Source organism: Geotrypetes seraphini, chromosome 2, assembly GCF_902459505.1.
Source record: "Geotrypetes seraphini chromosome 2, aGeoSer1.1, whole genome shotgun sequence".
Lineage (NCBI taxonomy): Eukaryota > Metazoa > Chordata > Amphibia > Gymnophiona > Dermophiidae > Geotrypetes > Geotrypetes seraphini.
Genome location: NC_047085.1, coordinates 288,913,316 through 288,936,557, shown reverse-complemented (window position 1 = coordinate 288,936,557; position 23,242 = coordinate 288,913,316). Strand labels below are relative to the sequence as shown.

Sequence of the window (23,242 nt, the reverse complement as noted above, 5' to 3'; positions counted from 1 at the left end):
CAGACATACAGCAGCCAAGGAGACATCAACAAAAAAAAATACAGACATACTTACATACAGCGTCCAAGTAGACAGACAGAGAGATAGTGGGCAAGGAGACAGCAAAAAAAAAAAAAATACAAACAGCCAAGGAGACAAACAGAAAAAAATAACAAATACAATGCCCAAGGATAAATTCAGGAAAAAAAGACATACAGCAGCCAATGAGACAGACAGACTGACAGCGACCAAGTAGACAATCAGCAAAAAAACACAAACAAACACAGAAAGCAAAAAAAGAGAAACATACAACGGCCAAGGAGACAGGCATGCAACAAATAGGAAAAATATAAAAACTTTTAATAAATCAACCATACGTGAAGAAGGAATAAAAAAAAAAGGAAGAGACACCTACAGGGAAACACAGGATCAAGAGCATACAGAGAAAACAGAAGTTTGCAGGAATCAGGAACATATAGAGAAAAGAGAGCAGAGACCCCTGCAAGAAGAGAAAAATAGCAAAGAGACTGGGGATGAGAAAGAGAGTAGAGAGTTGCACGGGGACAGGAATCCCACCCGTCCCCGTGAGGAATCCCGCCCGTCCCCGTGAGGAATCCCTCCGTCCCCGCCCGTCCCCGCGAGGAATCCTTCCGTCCCCGCCCGTCCCCGTGAGGAATCCTTCCGTCCCCGCCCATCCCTATAAACTTCAGAAATAGTTATTTCATTTAATTATGCAAAAAGACTTTATTAATTTGGAAATATTAATTGGGAAGAATACATACTTTGTAAACAGGTTTTTACCAGAGCCTCTTTTGTTTATAAATTTTTATCAACACAACTAATATACTACTTTATCCTGAAGCAAAAAAAAAACAAGAAATAGAATTCTTTTCCTACCTTTGTTGCCTGGTTTCTGCTTTCCTATATTCTCATTCAGTTCCTTCCATCCACTGTCCTTCTTCCTTCTGCGTCTTCCATTTGCTCTGTTACTGTGCCTCTCCCTTTCTCCCCCCTTCCAAATTGGTCTGGCACCCATCTTCTTCCCTCCGCTCCCCTCATAGTCTGGCATCTCTGTCTTCTTCCCTGCCAGCGTCTTCTCCCCACTCTCTCTTCCCCATTTCCTTTCAGCGTCCTTCTCCCCCCTCTGTCTTCCACATGTGCTTTCAGTGTCCTTCTCCCCCCTCTGTCTTCCCCATGTCCTTTCAGCGTCCTTATCCACCCCAACCACCCATCCCCGTCTTCCCCATGTCCTTTCAGCGTCCTTCTCCACCCCTTTGTCTTCCCCATGTGCTTTCAGTGTCCTTCTCCCCCCCGTCTTCCCCATGTCCTGTCAGCGTCCTTCTCCCCCCTCTGTCTTTCCCATGTCCTTTCAGCGTCCTTCTCTCCCCCCCCCGTCTTCCCCATGGCCTTTCAGCGTCCTTCTCCACCCCTTTGTCTTCCCCAGTGCTTTCAGCGTCCTTCTTCCCCGCCCCGGGTGCAGCACAGCCGGCCAGGTCCCCTTACTTTTGTGGCGCTTCCTCGACCGACCGACCGACAACAGCCCCGGTCTGACAAACCTCCCTGCCCTTAACCGCGAATCTAAATTTCCTTACAGCTGCTGTAAGAAGGTAATTTAGATTCGCGATTAAGGGCAGGGAGATTTGTCGGACCGGGGCTGTTGTCGGTCGGTTGGGGAAGCGCCACAAAAGTAAGGGGACCTGGCCGGCTGTGCTGCACCGGGGTGGACCGCCCCCTCCCTTGGTAGCCACTCGAGCCGCGAGGCTACTCTCCTTCTCCCTACCTGCTCTGCTTGCAGCACAGAGCCGAACGGAAGTCTTCCCGACGTCAGCGCTGACGTCGGGAAGACTTCCGTTCAGCTCTGTGCTGCAAGCAGAGCAGGTAGGGAGAAAAGCCGCGCGACTTAGTACATCCAGCCCCGCAGGAATCCCGCGACCCTAGGGGGTGTCCCAATGGGATCCCCGCGACCCTAGGGGGCGTCCCCACGAGATCCCCGCGACCCTAGGGGGCGTCCCCACGAGATTCCCGCGACCTTAGGGGGCGTCCCCACGGGATCCCCGTGACCTGAAGGGGGAACCCGCAGGATTCCCGTCATCCCCGTTCCCGTGCAGCTCTCTAAAAGAGAGCAGAGATGCTTGCAGGGAGAAAAAGCTAAGCAGTAATGTTACAGCTTGAGAGTGCAGACTGAGGAAGAAAGCAGAGACAGCGCTACACAGGGAAATGGAGGGAGGAAAGAGACAGAAAAATACAGACAGACATAAATTCTAGCACCCTTTAATGTAACGGGCTTAACGACTAGTATATAATAAATAAAAATGGCCAGTGCAGTTTGCAATATTCCAGAAAACAGACCATCAGAAAGCAATTATTATTTTTTTAGTAACTCTTATTAATTTAAAGTGCTGGAATTATTTATTTAAAAATTTATATACCATATATTACCTATATGGTTTCCATAGTAACAAGCATAAAATGTTAAACAAACATACATAATTCAGTTGTTAAAAATCAACACTCTTAAAAATGGTCGATAAACATCAGAAATCTTCAAATCCAGTTTGAATATAAAATTTCAACTCAAAAAAGCCTTTACAAACAGTTGAGTTTTTAACATTTTCTTAAAATTCATTCTAGCAGCACACAAATGCAAAATTCTTGGCAGGGTATTCCACAGCTTTACACCTGCTACAGATAACATAGTCACACCAATCTTAATATGGGAGTTTAACATATTACCTTCCAAACATAATTTCATACTGTTTTCTGATCTCAGACTTCTTTTAGGCTGATAGATTTCAAAAAACTCTTGAAAACAACAGGTGAAACTTGATTCAAAGTTTGATGAACTGGACTCTTTGTAAATCACTAAGGCATGCTTCCTGTATTTATTAAACAGATTATAAATTTAATAATATAATTCTGTTTTGTGTAGGTATTGTTTGGAATACAGATTTAGCGGAGACCTTGGAGCTGCAAAATTTGATGCTGTGTGCTCTTCAGACTATTTATGGTGCTGAAGCTCGTAAAGAAAGTCGAGGTGCTCATGCCAGAGAAGACTACAAGGTAGAAATGTGAAAAAAACTAGACAAGCACTTTACACTGCCATACCAGAGATCCTGATTAAATTGGACCGACCTACTTCTCAGGCAGGGTTTGTAAGTGATAGCCACAGCAGAAAATTGAAATCTGTTATCATATTCAGGGTGTTTGTCCCTAGGTTGTAGTGGAGAGGAAAACTGTAATTTTTGCCCCCCCAGATAAAGGTAAAAATTCCATTGTCTGGCCTATAAGGGGAAGAAGGGAAAACCGTATCACTCCACCACCATACCTAAGTAGGATGGTAAGTAAATATATGTGCAGTACTGAGAGTTTGTGACCCTCCCCCCCCCCCAAGTATAATAACAATTCTTGAAAAATCCTGCTCTATTCCTGGACCAGTAGGTTATGCATCTATAGTCGTGAGACTGCTTGTAGGAAGCCTCATTTACATAATATTTTAGACCCTCCCCTCTTATCTCAGGCCTGTCCTCAGGTATTCATTTGCATTCCTACAAGTGAGAAAGTAGGAGCTAGTCTTTTCTGCTCGTGTTATACAAGCTCAAGTTTCACTGGCCTCTGGCAGAGCTCTTTGTGGACTCCCCAGCGGAGAGGCCAGAAAAGGCAGCCCAGATGGAGGTGACGGTTCAAAGATTGCTGAGCAGTGCAGCTATAGAGCCCGTTCTGGAGCACAACTTGGGCTCGGGCAGATGCTCGATATACTCTATCGTGCCAGAGCGAGGCTTTGAAGTTTGGAGACCAATCCCAGACCTCAAGGTGGTCAGTGCGGCCCTCAAAATGGAGACGGTGCACTCGGTGGTCGCCTCTGTGGCTCCGGGGGAGTTCTTAGGCCTCTGTCGGGTCCAGAGAAGCTTGAACACAGGAGATATCTGAGGTTCCACGTTCTGCAGCAGCATTACCAATTTGTGGCACTACCTTTCAGGTTGGTGATGGCGCCTAGGATCTTCCCCAATGTGATGGTGGTGGTGGCAGCCCATCTGCGGACACTCGGAGTTCTGGTCCACCTGTATCTAGACTGATTAATCCAGGTTCTGATGGAGTCCAAGGGGCATCTGACGGTTCGCCAAGACATCTGGCTGCTTCAATGCCTAGGCTGGGTGATAAACTTCCGCAAGAGTCACCTAGAACCAATGCAGGACTTAGGAGTACCTGGAGGTTCACTTCGTCACAGGTCAGAACAAGGTGTTCCACCGGGAAAAGCTTCGCCATTTAATCCAGGCCTTTCTGGAAACTCCAGTCCCAACTGCCTGGCAGTACCTTCAGGTCCTGAGGTCTATGGTGGCAACGATTGATTTGGTTCCGTGGACCAGGGCCCAGCTGCGCCCACTGCAGGATGTGCTTATTTCCCACTGGAGTCCTCAGTGAGATCTGTTGTATGCCCTGCTCCCCTGGATGGCGGAGGTTTGTAACATTCTAGCCTGGTGGTTGCGTACTCTTTCCCTGTCCAAGGGTCTTCTCCTCTGGATCTCGGATTAGGTGGTCCTGACGATGGTTGCCAGCCTTTTTGGCTGGTGTGCTCTTTGCCTGGACAGTCCAGTCCAAGGCTAGTGGTAGAGAATGACACGGGGACCGTTTCCCGTGGTAACCCACGGCAAACCCGCAGAAATGGGGGATTAAAAATTGGCCATTTGCCGAAGGCACGGGAACAAGTCTTCACTGCCCTGCAAAAGAGGTGAAGGGCTTTGTCCCTACAGTAAAAGATATGCCACGAATTGCTTCCCTCCTAACCAGCAGGCCTCCCCCTCCCTCCCTTGCAATCACTGGTCAAAAGACAAAAACCAAACTGCGACTCCCCTACTGAGTTGGTCCCTTTGCACCTCCCACCCCGACCTACCTGCCTCTTAGAAGCTTTGTTGCCAAAGAGGCAATATCGCAGGCCTGCTCTGGGACCTTCTTCTGGTCAAATCCCTCCTTCCAATGGACCGGTACCAATGTCATCGAAGGAGTTCTGCTCGACATTATCAGTCATTGTACTCCTCAGACTAGGAAGCATCCTCCTCCGTCATATAGAGATTCTCCTGAAGTTGCAGATATTGATTCTGATCTTTCTCAACGAGTCACTGATTCAGATCTTGAAACCACATTATTTGCTCCAGAGTCGTATGGCATCCCACCAAATGCATTTCCTCTACCAAAAAGATGCAGATCTCCAGAAGGACTTTCACTAAATTTATCAAGCAGATAGGGAAAGCTTTACATTTTAGGTACTGTGGTCTGGCTATGGAGTCTGTTTTGAATCACTAGGTGGTGATCTAGATTAATGTCCTTTTCTACCACATATTACCTTTAAAGTAGACTAACATGGAAACCATGTTACTTTATGCACATTTGTAGATAAATTTTTTTTATTTTTTTTTGCACTTAGGTAGATCTCTGACCTTTTTTGGATTTTAGGAGCACTGATATTTTTAATGCATGCCTTAATTCTAAATAGATTGGGACATTGTAATTCTCTGCTAGCAGGTATACCATTCTAAAATGTATTCAGTTTTGGTAAAATGAAACAATGGAATACTATACAGTGCAAAAAATCAGATCATACTGTATAATTCCTCTGCATTTGACCATAGTTGGTTACCAGTCACAAGTGGAATGAAATTTTGATGTTGACAGTGTATTTTGTATACAGGTGTTGGAGCTTATCTCAATTCTTTACTTATCCTTTATCTTTTTCTGTGGATGTTAAGATCATCTCGGACTAATACTTCCCCCAATTAAGATAAAACTGAAGGCTTCTTTTCATGCTTGTTTTTGTTTTCGGATTCCTTTACTTTGGATTTCATTACCTGTGAATTTTTGGTAATCTCCTATTGAAGTATATTGAATTACTGAATGAATGAATGTTTTGCTGTGTCATGCCCTTCTGACTGTTCTAAAAATCTCTATTGAACTTGGCTTGGTGGTGCATGCGAATGGTCGGGTAAAGAGAGAGCTCCTGCTGTTACAGACATTTAAAAAAACAAAAAATAATATAAAAAAAAATTTAAAATTGCCGTTAAAACAGAAGATATAAGGAAAATGGCTTCAGGAAAGCAAAGTAAAGCTGAAGCTGCGATATCTAATGCTGACAGTGTTAGAAGGTCAAAACCCGAACCGGTAACTCCATCAAAGGCTCCACTACCAAAGGAACGTAAGTGCGATGTGGAAATACTTAAGGAAATTAAAGAGATTAAAGAAATTGTGCTGATGAACTCGAAGAAACTGAACGATTTACAAGAGGAAGTATCTACTTTAAACAAGAGAACTGAGATATTGGAAATTAAAGTAAACAGACTAGAAAAGAAAGTAGAGAGTTTTGAAACTGAAAGGAAACAGTTCAAAATAGACAGAGAGAAAATCGCACTGCTTACCAAGGAGTTGGAAGATTGCTCGAACAAAATGAGAAGGAGCAATTTAAGAATATTAGGCTTACCGGAGGGGGTAGAGAATGGGAATCCGATTTCCTTTTTGGAAAATTTTCTTCTGAAAGTCCTGCCCATAAAAACAAAGTTTCCGGTAGAAATTGAGCTTGCACACAGGGTGCCAATGAGAAGACCGGATAAATTTGTTGGTCCCCGCCCGCTAATCTTTAAACTTTTACGACATCAACATGCATTAGAGATTATATGTCTGGCAAAAGAAAATCAAAACTTGCAATGTCAAGATGCAAGAATCCACCTAGTGCCAGACTTCGCAAAATCTACAGCAGAAAGGAGAAAACAATTTCTTGATTTAAGACCGAATCTAAGAGAAATTGGAGCAAAATATGGCTTAATATATCTTGCTATTATGAAGGTAACGGTGGATAATAAATCATTTAGCTTTGACAATCCTGAATAATGAAGTGTATCTGAGTCAACGGGAACAGCTAATGAATGTGTAATGACAGGCTCAATGATATAGTTTATTTTAATTTTTGTTTTATTTTGATTCTTGAGTACTATAAAATATGACAGTTTATTTTATAAATATATTTGATTCGAAACGGTTAAAGAATGTTGGCTATAGAATGGGAACCTGAAGGATGCTGTTGTTGAAATGCTTGAAGTGAGGAATGAAACAAAATGCAAGCATAGTATTGTTAGAATTATGTGGTCATGGTGAAAATGCTCTGAACTACAGAGCTTTTGATTTGGATACTATGGAAGGAAGACAACCGGCTTTGGAAGATTTGTTGTAAAATATAATATTGGAATAGCAAGCTGATGTGATCACTAAAGATGTTCATTGGAGGAATTTGCCGTATGGATTTGTAGCTATCAGCCCTTCCTCCCGCAGATATGATGACACATACAACACTCTGTGCTATGCCAACTGTGCCAAACAGTTCAAATTATCTCCAAAGTGAATTGTGGTCAATGTGAACTGATCATATGAGTAAATAAGAAATTATATGAGAGCACTTGAAAACAAAGAGAGGTAAGTTCCTATTAAACTGAAGACGTAAGTCTATGGGGTTTATATGGACATCGTAAGATGACTTTACACTGCAGAACTTTGTAACTGGATAATTTCACAAGAAGACAGCCGGCTTTGGAAGATTCTCTGCAAAAATTGAAAATTCTGAACTGTGATCCCTTGACTGAGTATTTTAAGTCTACAGAAGAATGACAGTTTTTAAAGATATATGAATTGACAAAGGATAGATTCTGCATACTTGCTTACTTGCTTCTAATAACCTTAGGTTCACTGTTTTCATGGAAAGGAACTTAAATGAAATTTTTCATGATGTAGGATTTATTTTATTAAGTAATTGAATGTATATTACATTTTATTCCTAAGGGTATTCGGCTCATATTAATTTTATTTTGTTCTCTTGAATAAGATGGATTAACTATTGATTTAATATATTTATTATGATAAAATAAATTAATTTATCAGGTCAAATAAACAATGAATAATATTTATGGAAATAATATTATATATAATAACTTATTTTACTTATTAAAACTACTAAAGAAATATATTTCAGCATTAATTTGATTTATAATTGAAAAGTTATATTTGTGAAAATTCCTAGGGGCTGATCTTATTTTATTTAAGTAGATATAATCTTTACCACTGATTTAAAGTAAAATGATAGTAGATGTCAAGGGTTTATTGATTGTGGTTTCATATTGTATTACAAATAAGATTAATATAAACTTGAATATTTTAATATAAAATTGATTTATATTTGTGGTCTTTTGGGGATTTATCTTGATTTACCTGATCTTATATGTGCGGTTCCAAGTCTTCATTGTCATTATTTAGGGAGGGTAAGGGAGGGATGAGAGATAGTAAAGGGGATAGGAATGAATTGATGAGGTGTATTATGCAAGATGAAATAATGTGGAAAATGGTGTATATTCATATTTTAATATTTACTTTATTCTATGATAAATGGAAGAGTTCTATTATAATTAATATATACAATGGAGGTTAAAATATTTTCACTTAACGTTAATGGCCTCAATCACCCAGTAAAAAGGAAAAAAATGCTTGCATTCTTGAAAAAACAAAGGGCTGACATATTATATACAAGAGACGCATCTTTCGGCTATAGAATCAAAGAAACTCGAAGAGGATTGGGTGGAACATTGTTTTTTTGCCCCTGCAGTTGGAAAAAAAGACGGGGTTGCCATCTTAATAAATAAAAAATGTTCAGCTTCTTTTCAAATGATAGATTTTGATCCCTTAGGAAGGTGGATTAATGTAGAAATGAGCATGGGAAATAATACCTTGGCTTTATTTAATGTATATGCCCCTAATTCGAACCAAATTGAATTTTTTTAAGAATATACAACAATTATTACTCCCACTAGCTGCTTCTAATTTAGTTGTAGCTGGAGATTTTAATTGTGTAATGGATCCTTTTATGGATAAAAAACCAAGTAAAAATATAAAATCATTAGGGTTAGATAATTTGGTGCAATCTTGTGATTTGAAAGATATATGGTGAATACTTCATTTTAATGATCAGGAATTTTCTTTTTGTTCACATGTTCATAAGTCCTTTTCAAGAATAGATTATATTTTTGTATCAAATTCACTGGTACAAGTGACACAAGCTTCCATTGATCCAATTATTTTATCTGATCATGGGTGTGGATTGATTTTAAACTTGAAGATAAGGATAAAAATAGATCAGTATGGAGGTTTGATAATACATTGGTTGCGGATTCAATCTTCCTTGAAGAGTTTAAATTGAAGATAATTGAATTTTTTTCAAATAAATACTTCAGAAGATATTAGCAAAGAAATATTATGGGATGCATTTAAAGGTAATATTATTTCATATTCTGCATATATTAAACAACTTGGAAAACAATTTTCTTATTTGGAAAAAGAAATTAAATATTTGGAATCTAAATTAGTTGATAAATGGAAACAAGACACTTTACAGACTCTTTTAAAAGCAAAGGGTAAATATAATGAGTTATATTCAAAATTAGTAAGGAAAGATTTATTTTCCCAGCAAACCCTGTATTATGGAAATTCAAATAAGGCGGGAAGATTACTGGCAAACTATCTTAAAGCAAAGAAAAGAAGAACAAAAATTATAGCAATTAAGGATGAAAAAGGAAATACACACACTCGGATCGGAATTATTTTAAGTCAATTTTTAAATTTTTACAAAGACCTGTATTCTTCTGAGTCTTATGCTGATAAAACACAAGATGGTTTAGAATTTTTAAAACTTATTGATGGTCCGAAAATTCCTGATCCCATAAAAAAAAGTTTAGAAGAATTAGAAACAGCATTGAAATCTCTTAGAGTTGGATCCGCTCCAGGTGGGGTTGGTTTTACAGTGGAGTTTTGTAAATCATTTCAAACTTCTTTATTACCCCAATTATTAAATTTATATCAGTCTCAACTAAGTAAAGGTTGCACTACAGGTACTATGACAGAATCCTTGACTATTGTTTTGCCAAAGCCAAATAAAGATCCTACTTTGGTTTCAAATTCCAGGCCTATTTCTTTAATCAATGTGGATGGAAAATTATCAGCTAAAGCATTGGCAATGCGGTTGGTTAAGGCTCTCCCTTTTATCATTGATGTACATCAAACTGGATTTGTTGCGAACAGACATTCATCTAATAATACCAGACTGGCTTTTCACACATTAAATTTAACAAAAGACATGAATGATCCAGCTTTTATTGTATCTTTAGATGCAGAGAAAGCCTTTGATAGAGTGGAATGGACATTCATTTATCAGGCATTGGATTGGTTTGGTTTAGGTTCAGGATTTATACAAATGATTCAAACTTTGTATAGCTCCCCTATGGCAAGATTATATATTAATAATAATTCATCAGAACATTTTAACTTGCATAGGGGAGTTAGGCAGGGTTGTCCACTATCTCCTTTGCTCTTTGATATTGTTTTAGAACCCTTATTATTAGCTATTCAACAGGCAAAGGGAATACAGGGTATTCCCCATAAAGATTGGGAATATAAAGTCTCTGCATATGCAGATGATATATTACTTCATTTGAGAAATCCAAGAATAACCATTCCATGTTTGTTAGAATTGATAGAAAAATTTGGAAAATCCTCAGGATATAAGATAAATTGGAGTAAATCTGAAATTCTTCCACTTAATGTACATTGTACAAAAAGTTTGTTTGATACATTCTCATTTGTATGGAAGGAGGATGGACTAAAATATTTAGGTATTTGGATTAAAAACACACTAGAAGATACAGTGAAAGAGAATGAAAAATTTATATTAATAAAGGTAACAGAAATGTGTGAGCAGTGGAATCCTTTGCATTTGTCTTGGTGGGGGAGAGTTCAAACTGTTAAAATGATGATATTGCCTGTGGTTTGTTATCCAATGGGAATGATACCAGTTTTTTTTCAGGGGTCTTTTTATAAAAAATTGAATTCTATTCTTACAAAATTTGTTTGGCTAGGTAAAACTCCTAGAATCGCTCTAGTATCTTTACAAAAACCAATTAAGGAGGGCGGAGTAAATTTTCCAAACTTTTATAGGTACCATCAAGCCTATATTTTACACCAAGGTATGTATTGGGTCCTCCCTGAGCTCAATGATTACACCCCAGATTGGTTATATTTGGAATGGCGACTCATGTTTCCTTTACATCTTTAAAACTAGAAAAACCTCCCAAACCCCAAGAAAAGAAAATGACTAGGGGAAAGAGACAAAGACCAACTGAAAACTCAATCAACTATTAAGTATTTAAGCGGGAGAGCCCTCAGTCACACAGCCACCACTGGGAGATCCCAGGGAAAAGCTGACGCGGGTTTACACCCAGAAGAGTGTTGACTGCGAAACATCCCCGGGCTCTCTCCGCATAATAAGTGAATAAATAAAGTGCAACAATAAAGTGCAATATGTGTGAAAAAATATAATTAAGTAAAAAAACACACCAATAAATTAAGTTGAGATTTGTCTCTATCCCCTAATCAGGGGGCCAAAAGGAAAATGAGTGTCCAAATCTAACCAAGCCGAAAACAAACTAGAAGAACTTAGCTTCTCCGTGTGTGAGCAGTCAGCGAATGATAGCTTCATCCTACGGGACTCCGTTTCGGTGGTGCACACCCCCTTCTTCAGGAACTTGACTGCGCTGGGTCTCTCAGTTTCTCCGACACAGCTTGGAAAGCGAGGTAGAAAATGGCCATTGTGCACCCCCGAAACGGAGTCCCGTAGGACAAAGCTATCATTCGCTGACTGCTCACACACGGAGAAGCTAAGTTCTTCTAGTTTGTGTTCGGCTTGGTTAGATTTGGACACTCATTTTCCTTTTTGCCCCCTGATTAGGGGATAGAGACAAATCTCAACTTAATTTATTGGTGTGTTTTTTTACTTAATTATATTTTTTCACACATATTGCACTTTATTGTTGTACTTTATTTATTCACTTATTATGCGGAGAGAGCCCGGGGATGTTTCGCAGTCAATACTCTTCTGGGTGTAAACCCGCATCAGCTTTTCCCTGGGATCTCCCAGTGGTGGCTGTGTGACTGAGGGCTCTCCCGCTTAAATACTTAATAGTTGATTGAGTTTTCAGTTGGTCTTTGTCTCTTTCCCCTAGTCATTTTCTTTTCTTGGGGTTTGGGAGGTTTTTCTAGTTTTGTGATTTTTCTACCTCCCTTTTTGTAGGGTTCATTTTTTGTCCTTTACATCTTTGTCATGTCCTTAGTATCAAGATGCCTAGACTGTATAACAGAATTTTAATGGACACATGGAAAACCTTACAATTTGTCAGCAATCTAACAAATATTCCTATTAGTAAATCAACAAATCAAATCATATGGCTAAATCCCAAGATTCAAATTGGCAGATTTAAGATCATCTGGAAGCATTGGATGATTGCAGGAATAAGGACTTTAAATGATATTTTAAATGGTGTACTGCTTGATTTTTCACAGTTGCAGCATAAATATGGTCTTAATAAATCACAAAGTTTTAGGTGGTTGCAACTGAAGCAGGCCATTCAGGTAGGGTTCCCTGAATGGAAAAATCTGAATACGCAATATAGTCTGGAATTTCTATGGTTTCAGGCGGACTTTCTGGGACACCAGGCCGCACAGAGGTATAAAATTATAAGTGAATCTGTCAAAAAGAAACCCAAAAATGGTCTTAGAGATATTTGGGAGCATTGAGATTATTTATTTATTTAATTTAATTTAATTTAATTCTTAAATACCGCTAATAACCGTGAGGTTTCTAAGCGGTTTACAAAAATGATGCATTACAAAGATACAATAGATAAAAATAAATAAGATAGGTACTTGGAAAATTTCCCTAACTGTCCCAAAGGCTCACAATCTAACTAAAGTACCTGAAGAAACAATTTATGAAAAATAAAGAAAAAATATAAAGACAGAGGTAAAGATAGAGATAAATATGAATTAAGCATCAAATTTCAGCATCTCAATGGCCACAAATTTGGTCTTGGAGGATGAGATGTACAGTGTCTGCATCTATGAGACAAACTTGGTTTTTTTTCCACATAGAGCGTTTTGGACCCCAGTTAGACTACAAAAGTTAAATAGTTCAAAGTCTAATAGATGCTGGCATTGTAATCGTAAAGTAGGGACTTTAGATCATCTTTTGTTTTATTGTCCCTTTATCTTAGCCTTTTGGAACTCAATTTGGGATCAAGTAAATTGTCTATTGGAAAAGCATGTGGCATTATCTTATGATACAGTACTATTTGGTATGTCAATGAGGAAAAAGAGCCAAATATCATCAAATAACAATCTTTTATTGATAATAACAGGAGTCGCCATTCAGCATATCATAAGTAATTGGAAAAACTACAGTAGACTCAATTATAATTTCTGGTGGAACTCATTATGTCATATATAAAATGGAACGAACAATAGCTATACAACAAGGGAATTATAAGAATTTTAATAAAATTTGGGAGCCATTAACTTTTTATTGTAATGAGTAAATACCATTTTCTATTGAAATATACACCTTCTAATGTTAGGAAGGGGGAGGCTTTATATTTTAATATTCATATTGGGAAAATAATAGAGGGAATGATGGGAGGGGAGGGTGGTAATTTTATGTAGTATAAGACAAAATTGAAAGATTGTCAAGTGATGTGTTTAATTGTATTGTTTTAATGTTTGTACACTTGATGTAAGATTGAAAATGAATAAAGAATTAAAAAAAAACAAATCTCTAGTGATCATGCATACTTAGCTATGGAAGTGTGGCTGTCATAATTTTATGTATATCATAGAACCTAACGTGACCAGACCTGAGCTTGTAATCCTCTGATACTAAATGGAATCTGTGTCGAAGGATATGACATTCGATTTGTATCAGCCCACCAGCTAAATTTAGCCTAGAGGATTCAAATAATTGAAAAAGGGATATTGCTACGTCATATTAATCACTTTGGAGCCCTCTGTATAAGCTTACATATAGGAATATTGGCATGATTGCCTCAGCCATCACAGTGTATGATCTGCCTTATGATGAGCAAACCTGTAAGGGTACTTATGACTATATAGACACCAAGGGATGAGAGCGAAGACAGGAGGAGTGATAAACAGCTACCATCAGAGTCCATGAAGAGTTCTGGCTTCAATGCCTACATCAACAAGTTTATATGGTTGTGTTTCCTTGAACCCTCAAGTATCAAGGGAAAGTAATGTTTCATGCCAATAGTGGGTGCGAGTTACACCATTTGGTACTGAATTACTTATAAAGAAACTATTTCTGACACTTTATTGCTGCTTGTTGTCTTTCTTTATATTGCTTTGCTAAATAAATCTTATTTTATAGAATTATATTGGTGGGGTTTTTTTAATGACAAGATAGGGGTTTATAGTGAGCTTGGGCCAGCAAATAGATATAATATTGCCCTAGGCAGATTACCACACATACTTATTAGCTATCACTTTTTGTACACAGATGTGTGACCTAACTCTCCCAAAGCATGTTGATTGAATGCAATTTAGACTGATGCGCTACCATATTGTTTTCTAAATTCTAGGTGAGGATAGATGAGTTTGATTACTCTAAGCCACTCCAAGGACAACAGCAGAAATCTTTTAATGAGCACTGGAGAAAGCACACACTTTCCCATGTGGATAAAACGACTGGAAAGGTATTCAAGCTTCTTAACATGCTTGTTAACAAAAAAATTTATCAACATTTGCATAGGGATGGTGATTATGTAATATAGTGTTTGAAAGAAACCAGCTGGGATGTGGCTGGCCACCAGGAATGGTCACCTTAAAGGAAAAAAGAGTGCATACTGCAGAACTATCTCAAGACATACTTAGTCTGCTAAAAGCTTCTGTCACACTGACCTTTGATCCAGTGGGCAAGTTCACTTATCTTTGCAGCAGTCCATAAGTAGATACAGAGCATGAGATAGATGGACATGAACACTAGACAAAGAATGCAAGGATACACTGCACATGGCCAGTTGGAATCTGTGGCATGAATAAATAGGGATCCAAGGCCAGCTGGAATCTGAGGGACAAGGACAAGGAGCAAGGAATCATGGATTGCAGCACACAGTTGACACAGAGCTGGTTCAACTCTAGAAACAGGGCAGGGCAGATAATGCAAACATCAGTGCATACTAGTGCTGCCCGATTCAGGAAAAAAATTTCGATTTGATTCAGCCTATTGAATTGATTTTTCAATTCGATTTGATTTTCCTGCCCAATTGGGTGGTTTTTTTTTGGGAGGGGGGGTTTCAAACATCCTGATGGGTTTATTTTATACCCTCTTTACCCCCTTTGCCCTTTCCTACCCACACTGGCACTGTGGTGTAAACAAAATAAACAAACAAAAAAGACTTTTCCTCTCTGTTAAATCCTAGCTCACGTTCGAGGTCTACCACCACCTCTAGCAGGATACACTTTTCAAATCTGACATATTGTAATCATAAAATAGAAAATAAAATTATTTTTTCTACCTTTTGTTGTCTGGTCATTATTCAGATCTTGTTGGTCCCAGGCTCTGGTTGTCTTCTGATAACTTGCTTGCCAGGGTTGTCTCCTTTCTTCTTTCTCTGTGCTAACCATCTATCTTCTATTTCTGTCTTCCCCTTCCATTTCCCTTCCCTCCCCCAAAGGTCTGGCATCTTTCCTTTTTTCGTCTCCATCCCCAGATCCACCTTTTCTCAACTACCCTTTCATAAGAACATAAGAAGTTGCCTCCACTGGGTCAGACCAGAGGTCCATCTCGCCCAGCGGTCCGCTCCCGCGGTGGCCCATCAGGTCCGTGACCTGTGAAGTTGTTTCTGACCACTTCTATAACCTACCTCAAGTTCTATCTGTACCCCTCTATCCCCTTATCCTCCAGGAACCTATCCAAACCTTCCTTGAACCCCTGTACCGAGTTCTGGCCTATCACTTCCTCCGGAAGTGCGTTCCATGTGTCCACCACCCTCTGGGTAAAAAAGAACTTCCTAGCCTTTGTTCTAAACCTTTCCCCTTTCAATTTCTCTGAGTGACCCCTAGTGCTTGTGGCTCCCTACAGTTTGAAGAATCTGTCCTTATTTACTTTCTCTATGCCCTTTAGGATTTTGAAGGTTTCTATTATGTCTCCTCTAAGTCTCCTCTTCTCCAGGGAGAACAGCCCCAGCATTTTTAACCTGTCAGTGTGTGAAAAATTTTCCATACCTCTTATCAGTTTAGTCGCCCTCCTCTGCACTCCCTCGAGTACCTCCATGTCCTTCTTGAGGTATGGCGACCAGTACTGAACACAGTACTCCAGGTGCGGGCGCACCATTGCGCGATACAGCGGCATGATGACCTCCTTCGTCCTGGTCGTGATACCTTTTTTGATGATGCCCAGCATTCTGTTTGCTTTCTTTGAGGCTGTCGCACACTGCGCCGATGGTTTCAGTGATGTGTCGACCATCACCCCCAGGTCCCTTTCAAGGTTACTCACCCCTAGTAGTGTTCCCCCCATTTTGTAGCTGAACATCGGGTTCTTTTTCCCTACATGCATGACCTTGCATTTCTCTAAGTTAAAATTCATTTGCCACTTTTTTGCCCAGTCTTCCAGTCTCGTTAGGTCCCTTTGCAGGTCTTCACAGTCTTCCGTGTTTCTAACCCTGCTGTAGAGTTTGGTGTCATCAGCAAATTTGATAACCTCACATTTTGACCCCGTCTCCAGGTCGTTAATAAATATATTGAACAGTAGAGGTCCCAGCACCGACCCCTGTGGAACTCCGCTCGTGACCCATTGCCAGTCTGAGTATTGGCCCTTTACTCCAACCCTCTGTTTCCTGCCCGCCAACCAGTGTTTGATCCATCGATAGATATCCCCTTGCACCCCGTGGTTCCACAGCTTTTTAAGTAGCCGCTCGTGAGGTACCTTGTCGAAGGCTTTTTGGAAGTCAAGGTAAATAATGTCTATGAATTCCCCCTTATCCATCTGGCTGTTTATTCCCTCAAAGAAGTACAGCAAGTTCGTGAGGCACGACCTTCCCTTGCAGAAGCCATGCTGGCTCGCCTTCAGTTGTCCATTGTTTTCTATGTGTTCGCAGATTGTGTCCTTTACCATTGCTTCCATCATCTTTCCTGGAACCGAGGTCAAGCTCACAGGCCTGTAGTTTCCCGGGTCACCCCTTGATCCCTTCTTAAAGATGGGCGTGACATTTGCTATTTTCCAGTCCTCTGGGATCTCCCCAGTTTTTAGGGAGAGGTTACATATTTGGCGAAGTGTCTCTGCTATTTCATTTCTCAGTTCTTTTAGCACCCTTGGGTGGATGCCATCCGGGCCCGGTGATTTATCACTCTTCAGTCTGTCTATCTGTCTGAGGACATCCTCTTTGCTTTCGTCGTGTTCTCCGTTTATAATCACCTCGGGTTCTGGGATATTGGATGTGTCCTCTCTGGTGAAGACTGACGAGAAGAATTTGTTTAACCTGTCAGCTATCTCTTTTTCCTCCTTTATCGCTCCTTTCCTGTCTCCGTCGTCCAGTGGTCCCACTTCCTCTCTGCAGCATCTCTCCCTCCTTCCCCACCACCCCAGGGTCCACAATCTCTCCCTTTCTCTTTCCAACTACCCTCCTATCCAGTATCTCTATACCCCCTCCACACCATCCCTTGTGTCCAACTAATCTCCCTTTCTGTTCCTTCCCTCCCTCCCTAAATCCCATTGTCCACCATCTCTCTCCCTCTCCTCTGTGTTTAGGCCCATTATTTTTTGCCCCCAAAATCTGACATATGTACATCTCTTTGAACCTCCCTTCCCTTCCTGCGTGTACTTCTACACCAGGGCCCTCCCCCCCGAAGGCCTGCCTGTCCCCACTGAAGGCCTGCACCCCCCAGAAGGCCTGCGTGTCCCCCCCCAATCCATTTACCTAATTCCAGCAGCAGAGCAGCCTGCAGAGAGGATCGTCGGCGCTATCGATCTTTGCAGGCTGCCATAGGCCTTCAGAGCTGTCTTCCCTCTGCCGCGGTCCCGCCTCTCCTCTGACATCAGAGGCAGGATCTCGACAGAGGAAACAGCTCTGGAGGCCGATGGCAACCTACAAGGATCACTAAAGTACCGGCAATCCTCTCTGCAGGCTGCTCTGCTGCCGGAATTAGGTAAATGGACAACAATGGGAGGCCAGGGGGGAAGCCGTACACCAGCACTTCCCAGCTGACCCTCCCCCCTTGCCCAGGAGCGGCAGCGGCTAGCCAGCAAGAGACAGCGCTGCCACTCCTGCTTGAGTGGGGAGAGTCAGTCACCAAATTGGGAAGCTGATTTTTTTTTTTTTAATTGGTTCGAATCAATTCACTCGAAATAAATCGGTGAATCGATTTGAATCGTGAATCGGGCAGCACTAGTCCCACAAAAACACAGCAGGAATGGGAATACAGTACTTCCATGAGAAAGAGAGACTTATGTCCAGTAGGGTACAAATCTACACCAGTTCCTTGCTGATAGAAAACATGGGCGGGCAATGTTCCTTCTAAGCTGCGCGGCCGCGTACCTTTTAGCAGGAGGTTGCACAGCCATTATAGTTTATAGTTTATTCAATTTTTAATTAAACGCCTTTTCGAATCTACAAAGCGTTGTACAAAGTAAAAATATTAACAATTAAACATACTTTCCTATAAAAACTACAGGACTACAGACCGTACAAACTGGGTAAATATTGACCCGTAGGCCATAGTTACATGTGGAAAGGGGGGAGAAATACAATTGTAATAGAAAAGTGAGGAACGTATAAGGGAAAAACACTTAGGAACTGGGGAACAGTATAAAATTAATAGTTAAGAGATAGTAGTTCAGTTAAAAGCATCTTTAAAAAGAAAGCACTTTAAATTGCTTTTAAAATTTTTTAGGTTTTTTTCCATTTTTAGATACAAAGAGAGAGCGTTCCAGATTGTAGGGGCTGTAACAGAAAACGTGGAGATGCGACGCGTGCCAATGATTTTTAAAGAGGGAATATTAAGGTTATATTGAGAGATAGATCTTAAAGTTCTTGGGGGGTTGTATGGAATCAGAAGTCTATCTATGAATGCTGGTGTGTTGGTCTGCATTGTTTTAAATGCCAGAAGAGCGATTTTATAAGTTACCCTGTGTGAAACTGGCAACCAGTGGGCCTTTTGAAGCAAAGGGGTAACATGATCATATTTTTTTGCTCCCAAGATTATTTTAATGGCCGTATTTTGAATAAGCTGCAAGCGTTTTAAGTCTTTGTGATAGATACCATTTAGTAAAGAGTTACAGTAATCCATTTTTGAAATTACTAGTGAATGAATCAGAATGTTAAGGGAACTAATATCTAAAAGAGGGGCCAGTGATCTAATCATTCTTAGTTCTGTCAGAAAAGTAAGAGCGAAACCACTCAAGAGCTTGATCTGCTACTCCTATAGAAAAAAGACGTTGCAATAAGAGATGATGATAAGAACATAAGAACATAAGAACATAAGAACTGCCATCTCCGGATCAGACCCATGGTCCATCGAGTCCGGCGATCCGCACACGCGGAGGCCCAGTCAGGTATACACCTGATGTAGTTTTACCACCCATATCCCTCTATGCCTCTCATAAGAACATAACATAAGAACTGCCTTCTCCGGATCAGACCTTCGGTCCATCAAGTCCTCCGCACACGCGGAGGCCCTGCCAGGTGTACACCTGGCTTAATTTATAGTCCACCATATCCTTATATGCCTCTCTTAAGGAGATATGCATCTAGTTTGCTCTTGAAGCCTAGGACGGTCGATTCCGTCATAATCTCCTCTGGGAGGGCATTCCAGGTGTCAACCACTCTCTGAGTGAAGCAGAACTTCCTGACATTAGTCCTGAACCTGTCCCCCCTTAGCTTCATTACATGTCCTCTAGTCCGTGTCAAATTGGACAATGTAAATAATCTTCTCTGCTCTATTTTGTCGATTCCTTTCAGTATTTTGAAGGTCTCGATCATATCCCCACGCAGTCTCCTTTTCTCAAGGGAGAACAATCCTAGTGTTATAAGTCTGTCCTCGTATTCCAGTTTCTCCATACCCTTCACCAGTTTTGTTGCTCGTCTCTGCACCCTCTCCAGCAGTTTTATATCCTTCTTTAGGTAGGGAGACCAATGTTGGACGCAGTATTCCAAGTGGGGTCTGACCATTGCCCTATAAAGCGGCATTATAACTTTCTCCGATCTACTCGAGATTCCTTTCTTTATCATGCCCAACATTCTATTTGCCTTCTTTGCCGCTGCCGCGCATTGTGCCGACGGCTTCAGGGTCCTATCTATCAGTACACCCAGGTCCTTTTCTTGTTCACTCTTCCCCAGAGTTGCACCTGACATTGTATACTCGTATTCCTTATTCTTATTGCCTAAATGCATTACCTTGCATTTCTCCACATTGAACTTCATCTGCCATTTCTCTGCCCATGTTTCCAACCGACACAAGTCGCTCTGGAGTTTCTCTCTATCCTCCTGCGATCTGATCGCCCGGCATAGTTTTGTATCGTCTGCAAACTTGATGATCTCACTGGATGTTCCTTCCTCCAGGTCATTGATATAAATATTAAAAAGGATCGGCCCAAGTACCGAGCCCTGGGGTACACCACTAGTCACTTTCTCCCAGTCGGAGAACTTCCCATTTATGCCCACTCTCTGCTTTCGGTTTTCCAGCCATTTGCCTATCCATCTTTGTATATCCCCCTCTATGCCATGGCTTTGTAGTTTCCTGAGAAGTCTTTCGTGTGGAACTTTGTCGAACGCTTTCTGGAAGTCCAAGTATATTATGTCCACCGGCTCAATGGTATCAAACGCTGCAGCAAGATCTAAGGAAATTAGTAAAACGGATTTACGATGGTCCACGCAGATAGTACAGTCAGGACCAGCACCCCTCCAGTATCACACTTCATCTTGTGCCGCTGCTGCTACTTTCCTAAAGCAACAGCAGCAGATTGAAACAAACTGGCTGCGGGACCTTCCCTTGTGGCTGCCAGCCTGGCCTCTCCGATGTCACTTCTTCCAGGGACAGTTGTGGATATGTATTGGAAAGTCGACAGCTGGTTTATTTTAGTACACTTCTCCCTCCGTATTTGCGGTTTCAGCATTTGTGGTTTCGATTATCCACAGTTTTTAGCTTGCTGGCTCCTCACCCCCATATTACATCAGCTTACATAGAGAAATCGCTGATTCCAAGTGTTTACAGAGAAAATTGCTGATTCTCAGCACTTTGTTTACCGTGTTTTGCCTCTCCTTCAGAAACAGGCCATGTTATTCGCGGTTTCACCATATTCATGATGGTTTTTAATACAAAACAGCAAATAACATATAAAAAAGTTATTTGCGGTTTTTCAGTATTTGCGGTTCTGTTAATCCCCTCTCACAGTGAATACGGAGGGAGTGTACACTGCTGCTGCTTTGGAAAGTAGCAGTGAGTATGCTAGAGGGCAGACGCTGGTGGATGTGAATGGGGGAAGAGGGAGCAGACGCTGGTGGATGTGGGAGAGAGGTGAGCAGACGCTGGTGGATGTGGGTTAGGTGAAAGAGAGGGGGTAAGCGCTGGTAGATGTGGATTGGGGGAGAGAGGGGGCAGATGCAGATGGATGTGTATTGGGTGGGAGAGGCAGCAGATGGTGGTGGAAAAGGGGTGGGGGAGATGGGTAGACAATGGTGGAAGTGGGGTGGGAGAAGAGAAAGGCAGAAGCTGGTGGAAATTGGGGTGGGAGAGTGAGGTAGATTTTGTATAGAAGTGGGAAGACAGATTCTAGATAGAGCAGGGGAGAGAGAAGGCAGAATCCTTTTAAGATAAGTAATATAATTGTTTTACTAATACTATTGACTGCTTTTCCGAAACAGCTCAAACAAAAAGAGTGGAAATCAACTACTAAGTATAAGGTTGACACAGGAACATCAAAAATGTAAAAATATTTATTAAAAAATATGTAAAAAAAAATACAAATCTCAATAGTAGTGGCATACAGCAGGACCCAAAAAATAGATGCAGATCTTAATAAAAGTGGTTTACAGTAGGACCCAACACGAGCAAATCTGCAAGATGGCACTGAGGAGATAGTGAGCCAGAGCTGCCACACATGCTTGGAAGAATGGAATGCATATTTTAATATCTGCATAGGAAAACTATAATCCAATTTCACGTTCTGTCTCACAGAGGTGATAACATGGACTCCTGAGAAGACATTATTTGCTGAAACATGGACTGTCAGGTCCTGTTGTATACCACTTCTGTTTAGATCTACATATATTTTTTTGAGATCTGCTGTATACCACTACTATTGTGGTTATCACAGATGAGAATGGGGAGACTCAATCTCAAATTGGAATTATCTTAAAACAATTTTTGAAATATTATAAAGCTTTGTATTCTTCCGAGCCTTATTCAAATAAAGAACTAGAGGGTTTAGGATTTTTTAAATTAATCAATTTTGGAATTTCTATTGGTAATACTTGGAATAGATACAGAAACCTAGGGAGAATCATCATCTCTATCACTTCCATACGTCTTAACCATGAGATAAACATCTTATTCCACCTTTCTAAATATTTCTTAATATCCACTACTAATGGTACATAGTTCTGCTGAAACAAAAGTGTCCAATCTGCTCCCAACATTATTCCTAAATAGCGAATAGGTCCCCTTACCCATCTCAAAGGCACTGATCTTTGTAATTCCTTAATCTTCTCCATAGATGCTGATATATTCATCACTTCCATCTTAGATAGATTAGCTTTAAATCCTGACAACTGACCATATTCACCTATAATGTCTTTAAGAGCAGTCAAGGACAGCTCCGAAGCCTCAACAATAGCCAATATATCATCAGCAAACAGGGACAACTTTTGTTCTTCACCCACCACCCTCAGATCTTTTATCTGGTGAAATTGTCTAATTCTCTGTGCCAGGGGTTCAATAATTAGTTCAAAAAATCAAGGGGGATAACGGGCACCCCTGCCATGTCCCTTTCTGAAGTCCAAATGTAGGGGAATAAAGCCCATTAATTTTAATACATGCTAATGGACTATTATATAATGTAAATATCTAATCCATAAATCTTTTCCCAAAGCCCACACTGCTTCCATAAATTTCCATTCAATTCGGTCGAATGCTTTTTCAGCTTCAACTGAGACTGACGCCCATTCTGTTCCCTCTCTTTTAGCCATCCAAACCAGATCTAACACCTTCCTAATCCCATCAGCTGCCTGCCTCCCACTTGGTCCGGGTGAATAAGTGTTGGCATGTATGATGACAATCTATCAGCAAGAACTCTAGCCATGATATTTGTATCTGTTCCCAATACGGAAATAATAGGTCTATAACTAGC

The 23,242-nt window shown here is 40.7% G+C and overlaps 1 protein-coding gene across 1 annotated transcript in view; it reads left to right on the top strand.

Moving 5' to 3' along the window:
- Positions 1-23,242, top strand: part of SDHA (succinate dehydrogenase complex flavoprotein subunit A) — a 214,168-nt gene that overhangs the window by 177,437 nt on the left and 13,489 nt on the right. Inside the window, exons 13-14 of the mRNA XM_033929796.1 lie at positions 2,909-3,039; positions 14,481-14,594. Coding sequence (XP_033785687.1) covers positions 2,909-3,039; positions 14,481-14,594 — 245 coding nt within the window. The remainder of the gene's footprint in view (positions 1-2,908; positions 3,040-14,480; positions 14,595-23,242) is intronic.